Below are 10,544 nucleotides of genomic sequence, written 5' to 3' on the forward strand. Positions count from 1 at the left end.
GGTGGGCGTGCGGGGGCAGCTGGGCGGTAAGCACGGAGCTCGGTGGTCTCCCGTGCCTGTGAGCTGAGGTCGCTTCCCAACGGCTTGTCCTGGTGTAGCAAAATACACCTTGGATAGCGTCATGTTTAGCGTCACCTTCCTTCCACCGTTCCTTCCTTGTGAAATCTGTCTGATGTACGCAACTCTGTTTAGCAGCAGGAGGGGAAGGTATTTTTGTCCTGATGTCAGACTCATGAGATCTGGTCTCGTGTTTGAAAGTAAGGTTCAGTTTCCTTCATTTTCTGGTCTCTCATTCTGTAGAGTTACAACAGCAAGATGAAAGTTAACAGCTTGGAAGAAGCCAAGCTCATCTAGAAGTCAAAACATCACCATATGTTAGTACTGCAACACATGCAATGTAGACAAATTTCATATTGCTGTGAGTCTTAAATCCTAATCTACAGCATACATGGACCTACCCAGTGCTCCAACTGTTTCTGAAAATGGCTGGTTTCCAGTCTTTGTTACTTTATTTGCTGAACACCGTGACAGATCTCAGCTAGCAGTGGAAAAAAATGTTAACTTGGCACGTTTTTGAGGAGCTTAGATAATGTTTGTGTAAGTCTTTCAGGGTAAGTGATAATAGCATAATAATCTCAATGTATGAGCCTGTATGGTAAGCATAACCTATTCATGCAAGATTCTGTAACAGATAATTGTGTAAATTATCTTAATATATACATGCTTGAGATTTCACTGTGTATCCTTCTCAGTGCATTTGCAGGCTCTGGTGTAAGCTTTGTGACAGGTCAAAGCCTCTGCCTCTTTTATTGAAGTGGTCCTACAAGGAAAATGTATTAGCATCACAAGATAGTACTTTGTCAGTTTAGCATTATTTGCCAGCAAGTAGCACTCAAATTAGTACTTGTAAATCACAATAGTATCATCCTCAGGTTCTTGTAGACTGTGATTCCAGCTCACACATGGAGCTTTGGAAATAGGTTAGACTATGGTACTTCAAACCCCATAGAGAACTCCCAGATCTACTCAGAAGAATATTAACCCTGAAATTAGACTGACCTGAATAAAACGGGCTCTAAAATGCTCATAGTCATCTATCTTAAAAAATAGGGGGGAGTAATTTATCTTCATCAAATTCACATTGAACTTTACTCAACAAAAATAGTGACAGTGAGTAGAAACTTACTTGTCCTCTTACTACTTACAGTAATTCTAACTTTAACAAACTAGAAATTCTAAAATTCTAATTTTAACAAGGGCATTGTACACCTTTTGTCACACTTGTTCTATAAAAATTACTCTTTCTCATTAAGCAGGTTAATTTTCATTGCCAGCAATTATTGAACGATGGTCTGGTTTTTTCTTTTTTTTTTTTTTCAGGTATACTTAATAGCTAACTTTCCCCTGTATTCAGTGAATAATAATAAAAAACAAAATACTGTAAATATTATCCCACTATTACTTTTCCACTGCAACAGTAGGAATGCCTACAAAATGAAATGTGGGAGAATATGATGTAGACAATTGCTGGGGATGCAGACACTCCTCCACGCAACTCCTCTGTTGGAACAATGGCCTGTAGTATAAAAGTTTGTCGACACTGTGTTGCTTTTGGCAGATGAAGGTTCAGCCAGGGCAGCAACCAGACAGACTGGATACTGAAGGCCAGGAGGAAATGTCTTCAAAAGGTAGAGTATGTACTTTATATGCAAGTCTGCTCCTACTCCTATTTCTGCTTCCTTTGAAAACACCACTTGGCTCATCTCTTCCCATCTCCATTTTCCTATAGAAATGAGGAAAAAAAAAATATTTACCAATATTTACCAAGTATAAGACTTAAAATTCTACCTGCAGCATGCGAAATTATTTAACACTTCTCCCACAGAAAAATCTTTTTGGGAACCACTCTCTTAGCAGTCAAGAGACAAAGCAGCCTTTATAACATTTTTTTATTCCAGCTTAAAACCAGAAGTCTCTCTACTGTGGGCAGAAAAATGGTCACTTACCATAATGGAGATTTTTTTTTCCCCATTGCCCATGCATTTCCATACCAAATGCCTGGTCCAATTTTGTCAAAATTATGGTGCTTGGCCCAAGGGACCAGTGATATCTACATTTTAGTTGCCTTTCTTGGATAACCGAGGTTGCATGAAAGCAGCCAGGATTTGGGGAATGCCTAAGAAGATAAGGGAAGAGAATTTGGTTATGGAAGCAGATAAAGCCTGAGGTACTAAACCCAAACTATGTGCTTCCAAATCCACTTCCTTTGTGAAAGGTGTTCTAATTTTGTTGACCTCTTTCTAAAGGAAAGGGTTTGTGCTTATTTGTTGGTGTAAGTATTAAAATATGTTATACAAATATCTTTTATTCTCCTCTTGGTTCTTAAAAAAACCCAGCAATTCTATTTAACTTTACAAAATGAAACCACTACAGCTTAATAGACATTTATTCAACTAACAATATATATACAAAAAAATGAATTAGTGCTTATTGGTCATGGTATGGTGAGTTTTTGAGACATGAAGAAGTCTTATTTACCAAGAAACTGAAATTTGACTGAAATACATAAACTGAAATACATGTCATTTAGTGTTTTGTTAAAACACTTGGACTTTATGTGTACATAGAGAAAAATGACCAAAACATGGTGTGTATTTAACCTAGGTTTATTGGAAAAGGGGGTTTTAACTGCTGTTAATAAATTGCCAGGCCTCTTATTTGATCATTATTATTCTTAGGACAAGCAGAGATTCCCAAAGATACAGATGGGAGAGAAATGACATTTTTTTTCTAAGTATCTTCTAGTGAGATTTTCAAATGTAGGTGTTTTTAAAATTTTAAAAACTAGTATGTCTGTATCTCTCCTACTTCTTTTCTATGCATAGATGAAAGGAGGAAAATCAGCTTTCCTACCTTCTGATATTCAAGTGTTCTCCAGTTTTGCATTCACTTGTTGATTTTCTAGAGCATAGGAAAATGGTTTCATGCTTTGGAGGTGTCACAGGAAAATAATTTTGAATTAATGTAACACTTTTTCTTTTCACGTGGTATTATTTTAAGTAACAGATACTGCTATTTATAGCCAGCAACAGTGTCAGAGGTCAAACATTTAGGGTGGGATCCATCTTATCCAGCTTTACTAATGTAGGAGTTAGGTGTGTCATTTCAATCAGTTATTGAGGCTGCTTCTACAGATAAATAGGGACGGGGAGGGGAGAGAGGCAGTTCTGCAGGTAATTCATTCACGTCGAGATATTCATCCCACTATCTAAATCTCTTGGTCTTTGAAGGTGCCTATCTCTGTATTGATTTAAGATGGAGCCTGGATGGCTAGCTCTGATTAGGGAGCAGACTTTTGGATGGTTACAGTTCAGATGGGTTCCCTTACAACTGGCAGAATAAAATTTCTAAGAGTATGGGTAGGAGCACTGGGGTTGTATGTGTGTATTAAAAGAAAATGATATCTCTGTTAAATGAATGAGTGGGTTACTTTATTACAGAATACAACTCTCCTTTCAAAAATTGTATTTTGCATTTGCTGCAATGCAGGAGGAACTGGCTCTGAGTAGGTGAGCAATTTAAGAAGCTGAATGACAGAAGGACTTCTAACTTGCCAGGAAGTTAATGTGGCTACAGTGCAGTGCTATGTGACAGGTGATACAAACAAAAAGACCTAGTTTGAAGGGGAGTTTCACACCAGAAGCCTAAAATCTTTAGTGAAATACAGTGTAAAGTAAGAGTGTATATTTAAAGGAAAGGTATATTAATTTGTTACTGTGGCCTTAAGTAGCCTTTCATTCCAGAATCAAGCTGACTTCCTAAGCAATAAAGTATTTGTACTGAACAATAGTCATACGCTGCCATGCTTGAATTCACATACAGTCAATGCATTTCAAACCCCACCAAACCTGTTCAGAGATAAATAAACTACAAATAATAACCTAAAGGAAACACTTTGATGTCTGTTTGGTATACAGTATTTAAGACACGTGAACAGGAGAAAGATGCCTTGTAATATTCTAAAGTAATGTATGCTGGACTAGGTGAGTCATGATCTGAAGTTTCCATAGCCCAGCATTCGGTGCATCATTCTGAGAAGTGTAACAATTAAAGCAGGAGTGAAGCATTATGTGTGTGTAGCATAGCTGTGTGCACTTCCTGGGATTTGGGTGCCTGGTATGTCATGTGTTCCAGCCCTGCATTTGGTGGATTAGAGGTAATTTCTTTAAACAATAACAGAAATTGTACACTTAATCCAATACACATGATGCAAAAGCACGTACTTAGTGGAAAATGCTGTGGTCACATTGGGACTGTGTTGCTATCCACTCTTGTAAAATTATTACACTAAAAGGTATTGTTTTATATTGTAGCTACAGAAGATACAATCCTGTAAGACAGATGACATGCTATCACCTTAAGAGATGGAAAGTCTTGATTTGCTCCCCTGTAACAATGAAGCCATTAACTATATGCAAAAAGGTGGAGAAAACAAAACCTTGAATATCCTGGGAGAAGTTCTCTCTGCTTGTACTTAGTCCTTATAGCCATTTGGGCTCTCTTGATAAAAATCCTTTTTAAAATTTTCTGTATGCCTATGATGAGTGCAAGTATCTGAGATGGGCCAGATGATGGGTTATTAGTTGAAACATTAATTAGGAAGGGGACAGTCAATCCTTCACTCGTTACTCCTCTTTTATTTATGTGCTACTGTGTTTTGAGTGTACCACTTGGTTAATATGAGGGGAAAATGGATGGGTCATGTTTTGAGTCCAGCTATTTAATTTGTTACTGTAAGACTAAAATTGTTTTCATGTATCTCACCCATGATTTAGTGAGTTAAGTACTTAAGTGTTTTTAACAATTTCTGTATGAAGTGATCTCAAGTACTTTCAGTAAAAGCCTCATGCAGAAGTCTGTGATATATGACTAGTTTTTCCCTCATGTTGCAAAAAAGGTGGGTGGTTAGTCTTCAACTTTTTTATTAACCACACAATTCCCTTGTTTTAGATGGCCAACTATTTATTTAATATAATTGAAACCAGTCTCCTTTCTTATGTTTACTGCTGTATCAGATGCAGGTTTGTTTTCATATTAGATTTGTATTACTGCAGTATTCAAATGGAGTAATTCCTGATCTGAAATGTACATCTCCTACAAGAATTTGTCCTTTTCTTAATTACCTTTCTTGAGATAAATAGATCTAGTAAGAACAAACATGAAGGGGTATCATGTAATGAAGTTCATGCTTCCTGCTGTTGTACCTGGTAATGGGTGAAGGATTGCAGCTTGGAAGGGGAGATTGGGAAAGTCTTCTGCTCAGTTCTGAAATCTGGGATATACTGAAAGGTATTTTCTAGCAATTACTGACAAAGTGATGTGCAAAGGAGGCTTAGACTGGAAAACATGCCTCTGAGCAGAAGACTGCTCATGTAGAGCAGGAGAAAAAAATATAAACCAAATTAAATGTGTATTTAAAAAAACCCTAATCTGTTTATACTTAGTATTTAAACAACTACATTAATAAGACTAGACTACTGGAAATAACATTATTTACCTTTTCTTTTGTGTATGTACTCATCACAGATTTTACAGATTAGAATACACAAGGTAAGTCTCCTCCAAAAATACAGTACAGAGTATTGATTCTGTTTAAATAAAACACCATTGCCGATTTGAAACAGGTTCTGATTTAACATACATCTCCTATGGAAAACATTTCTGCACTCTCTCATGTATATACTTATATAATCAGAGATACAGATATAGATATGTGTATATAAAAACCACCTTAAATTGTCACTTTTGGGGCTTTTTGATTACCAAAAATTGTCAGAGCATGGCTGTCTTCTTCTATACAGGTGTATACAATTTATTGTGAATCCGAGTTTTTAAGTCACAAACACTATTTTAGTAGCGTATTTTAATAGAAGAGCATCTGCACTCGGGTGATCTGACCAGCAGATGTACTCTAATATTTGCAATGATGTTTTTTGCATATTATGAAAATAATGGGTTTGTACCTTATTGATGCTTAAGGTTCATCCCTTCTGTTTCTGTAAATATTCCTTTTCCACATAAAGCAACAATGTTCTAGTTCAGGGAACATTAATGAGACAAGTTGATTCTGTCTCCAAGTGCCCTGCTTTGTCATCTTCCAGAAATACATTTCTTAATAATTTTTGTTTTTACTACTGTGATCCTACAACAAGATTTACTATAATTCTTAGCTACATAAACAGAAGAATGCCAACAGTAGAGGCAGATGAATTGTGTAGGGCATTGATGGAACCTTACTGAAAATGATTCAGTGAAAAGCTCTAGAAATAGCGACAGTAGAAAATGTATCACTGGTATGTGTTTAGAATCTATTTTAGGTTGACTTATTCAAAGAAGATACCATAATATGCAGCTGAACCTGAGAATATTTAAAAAGCTGGAAAGGAGTGTGTTCATCATGGAGGAGTACACCCAATAATAACCTACTTGCTGAGGGATGATTAGATGCTACTTTAAAGGTTTGACTACTGCTTATGTCTCAAATTCAAAACCAGTATTTCTATTTTGTAAATGGACAAGCTACAGCACAAGGTACTGGAATCTTTTTTCTATTTCTTCCAATTCTTATGGGAAACTTTTTTTTTCTTGCCTTCTGTCTTTCTTCCTTCTAGAAAGGCCTGAGTACATGTTTAACTTACTAGCCTTAATTTAAAAGGAGGTGTGACAGTTAGCATTAATAAGAATACATAATTTGAAAGCAAAGTAAAAATATTTTTTGTAAGATGCCTTTTCTAATTCCAAAGGAATTACCTAAATCAAAGTATGCTGAACAGTGTTATGTCTCAGTGTTTACTTAAACCAAGAGTCAGGTCCTTTGTTAAAATCAGTATGACTCAAATCCTTAGCTTACTGAAAGAAATGCAATTTAAATTTTAGCTAATTATTTTAAGGAAGTGTCTAGAGATACTAACTGAGACCAAAAGAATTTTCTTTTCAAGCTGTACGTGATATGTGGAATACAACATCCAGAGTATAAGGAGAGAATTGTAATGTCCGGTATAAGAGAATTTAAACAAGGCTATTTCTTTGCACAACTGCACTAAATTAAAGGGTATACCTGAAGCATCAAGAGTGAAGAGTCAGTAACAGTACTGAAAAAAGCATAGCTTGAAACATATATATATAAACAAAATAAACAATAGAGTTAATTATAAAAGTGGAAGTGCTTTTGGTTAGACCTCCCCCCAAAAAGGTATCCCTCCCTGTATTCTTGGTCCTCTATCAAATGGCTGTTCACATTCTAGTCCACTTTATTAATCCCTCCTTTTTCCTCCCCTACTACTCTGCTTCTTTTCAGTTCAGTTGTTGCCATTTTGCTTGTTTACATAGCATTCCATATGAAATACCTCACAACAATTTCTACTTCATACCTAAAGAATTCCCCCTTAATTGCAGCAATTCTTAATATTATCAAAAGCATGCTAAACACAACAGGTTAAAACAAGAAATGAAGACTACAACTAATACTGCAGAAAAAATCTGTGTAGGCAGCAGTCACCACAGATGGGATTCATTCAGTATACTGCTCTTAGTTCTACCACCCACATAATCCCCATTATTTCCTAGCAAACACACTTCATTAGCTCTGAAGAAATCTCTGTTGTCTCTCCCAGCAGATCACTGAAGGTACTGTCATGATATGGATATAAAAGTTAAAGGTCATATCACTTAAAAACCGTTTCTTTAGGATCCTTTAGAAGGTCATAATAATTAAGCATGTTTTCATTTGATGACAACCAACAATATAATTTGATGAACCACTACTAAATTTATCCTTTATAAGTAAAAGTATTCTTCCTGCTAGTATTGAGCATTAGGATGTCATTATCCAGTGGTTCTCCCTGTTCCCTATTTGTTTGTTCATTTGTCCCAATTAATTAAACGATAGTACAAACTCAAGAAAGCGATGTGCTGTCCCAGAGGAAGGAAGCAAGGCTCTGCCTTTGCAGGAGGACAAGCTGTCATTCCTGATTTGTATACAGGGTGGAGTTCTGCATTCTTTTTATTGCTCCGACTGTTGACACCGATGACAGTTCTTGCAGGGGAGACAGTGCTTTGATCATGTGCGTAGCTGCGGATGAGGAGGAAACTAGTATTGCCTTATTACAAGGGACACAACGACTTAGGGAACTTGGCTGAGTGAATGCAAAGATAGAAATTCTGATTCTTCTGCCCTTTTCCTGCAAACCCCCTCCCTCCCCCAAACTGTTGTGCTACAATCTAGTTATAAAGCAGCTTTGCTGTAAACAGAATCAGATGGATCCAAATTCAAATGGAAAAAAAAACCCCAACAAGTGCTTGTTTTGTTATTTTAGAGGGGGAAAAACCCATAAAATTATGAAAAATCACCTGATCTGATTCACAAATAGTTGTAGCAGCACAACTGTGAGGAGCAAGGCACTGTGGTGAGAGTGCAAACTCTACAAGCTGGTGTAGCTGCCAGAGTACTCATACTGTTAAACCACAACTAAACACATCGTAACACCCTTAGCAGAATTTAATTAAAACGTCCAAATCATCCATTCTTGTGGTGGTCAGTTCATTTTGAGTTAGGAAAGAGTAATTGTTTCCAAGTACTTTGCCTGCAGCAGTGGAGTAGACTACACAAGCCAGTCTTATTTACGAGTTTTTAATAGATTACCGAATCAGCCATGTGGCTTTATGTTCTTAAAAATATTAGCTGCTAAATGTTAGTTGCTAAAGGTCATAGAATTGCAGTTGGAAGAGTTTGCCGTTCAAGCACTATCTTGTCACTTCTAGTTCCTCCATTTAATGAATTGTTAACTAACATATTTAATGCCTCAGGGAATCTCCATCTTACTATTCTTTCCTTCCTAGTAACTTTACAGATTTCCATGAATGAAACAATAGAGGTTTCACACTGATTTCCTCTGTTTCATTTCAGGCAGCTGGTGGTGATGTCACACACAATCACCTGTGTCTAACAAGCACCTGATACTGTTCCAAAGTACAAGATGTATGCACATACCAGCTCTGTATCGGCATTTGTACTACAAACAGTGGATTGCTATCATGATTCAGATAAACAGACGACTAGTTCAGTTGTTTTAGTTACTTTGGATCATTTCCTGCAGCTTTACTCATCCTCCCAATTAACATGAATACACATTTGGGTTTTTTCCAAGTTAGCCATTAAGGAGGTTAAGTAGGTTGGGCCTTATGACTAATGTTTCCTTGGCTCTGACTGTATTTTGCTGCACCCGTATTCTATCATACTTTATTAGCATGCAGGAGAAACTCTGAGATTCCTAATTGTAGGACAGCACTTGAAATGTTCGAGAAATCCCCAAGCTCCAAAATGAGAAATCCCAGTCATAAGTAAGACCCAGCACATACAGAAATATTCATACTGTAAAGAGACATCTTGCATTAGTATTGCCATTATTAATACACTTTCCTACTGCTGAACTTTCATGTTCTGTATTGAGTAAAAAAAGAATCAATTACCAGTGCCACACCAAAACTTAGTCAAGAGGGTGCTGCAGTAATTGGACGAGGCTCTTCAACCCCTGAAGATGTTTGTTGTTCTACTAACATGGTAAAGGCAGTAAACAGCTTTTGTCATTCCTGATGCCTTGTCACAGGCAACAGATTAAAAATGCAGTTGCTTAACTATTTCACTACATAAACTTTAAATGTAATCCTCTTTTAGAAATGTCAGCAATATAAAGAGGAAGCAGCTAAAGGGAAGCAACATGATCCATCAATGTGCAGTAAGCATATCCCTCACCAGTGTTTAGTTGTGAATCATGATGAATATTACATCCATGGATTAAAGTCCTGATCTTACATAGTCATCTGCATAGAAAATGGGTCTGTTCAGGAGCTGCATATTGTCTGTATAGACACTTACCTGGAACAAGAAAATCTTTTTAAGTTGGCTTTAGAAATCACCTTAGCTAAATTACTATAAAAGAAAAAAAGGCACATATTCTACAATAAGAATATTCACTTCAAGGGTGGGTACTCCTTGAAATGTTTATCTACCTAGGGCTGTGCTCCAGGTGCTAGTGCTGCAGTGAAAATTGATTACTCTTTCCACACCTCACTGTATATATGAAATGGCTCTTACAATGCCTTGGTTTGCTTTGCTCTATTGTGTTTTACATTACTTCACCATAGAGGAGCAGGAAGTATAGAGATAGTACTACAGGTGTTACGTGTTATGGGTGTGTTGATTTCTACTTTTGAATCAAGCCACTGACTGAATTTCCTCCTCCTGTATAGCTACAAGTAAAAAACCAAAACAAAACATCTATTTAAACATAAACACCAGTCTTACTTCCCCTATCTTTTGTAGATATTTGTGTTAAGGATCAAAAAGGAGGGAATATTCTGTAGCCTTCATAGAAATTCCTGACTGAGAAGCACCAATGAAGAACCAGTTGCATATGGCATTGTTTCAGTAAAAACTGTCATTTTTATAACCCACGCACTGCTGCCTGTATGTACTTTCTTTCCCT

General features: G+C 36.7%; 1 protein-coding gene and 1 long non-coding RNA gene across 2 annotated transcripts in view; one reads left to right on the top strand and one right to left on the bottom strand.

Annotated features, from left to right (window-relative positions):
• The first annotated feature begins 300 nt into the window (after positions 1 to 300).
• On the top strand, positions 301 to 5,489 carry LOC108445422. Its single transcript, XR_001860273.1, has 2 exons — positions 301 to 1,688; positions 4,374 to 5,489. It is a non-coding gene; the product is annotated as an uncharacterized LOC108445422 (long non-coding RNA).
• The window catches only part of CUNH14orf2 (chromosome unknown C14orf2 homolog), a 12,416-nt gene continuing 4,766 nt past the window's right edge, over positions 2,895 to 10,544 (bottom strand). Inside the window, exon 2 of the mRNA XM_008629859.2 lies at positions 2,895 to 2,961. Within this exon, the coding sequence (XP_008628081.2) occupies positions 2,910 to 2,961 (52 nt within the window). The 3' untranslated portion in view covers positions 2,895 to 2,909. The remainder of the gene's footprint in view (positions 2,962 to 10,544) is intronic.

This window comes from Corvus brachyrhynchos, unplaced genomic scaffold (genome assembly GCF_000691975.1).
Source record: "Corvus brachyrhynchos isolate BGI_N302 unplaced genomic scaffold, ASM69197v1 scaffold1, whole genome shotgun sequence".
Classification (NCBI taxonomy): Eukaryota; Metazoa; Chordata; class Aves; order Passeriformes; family Corvidae; genus Corvus; species Corvus brachyrhynchos.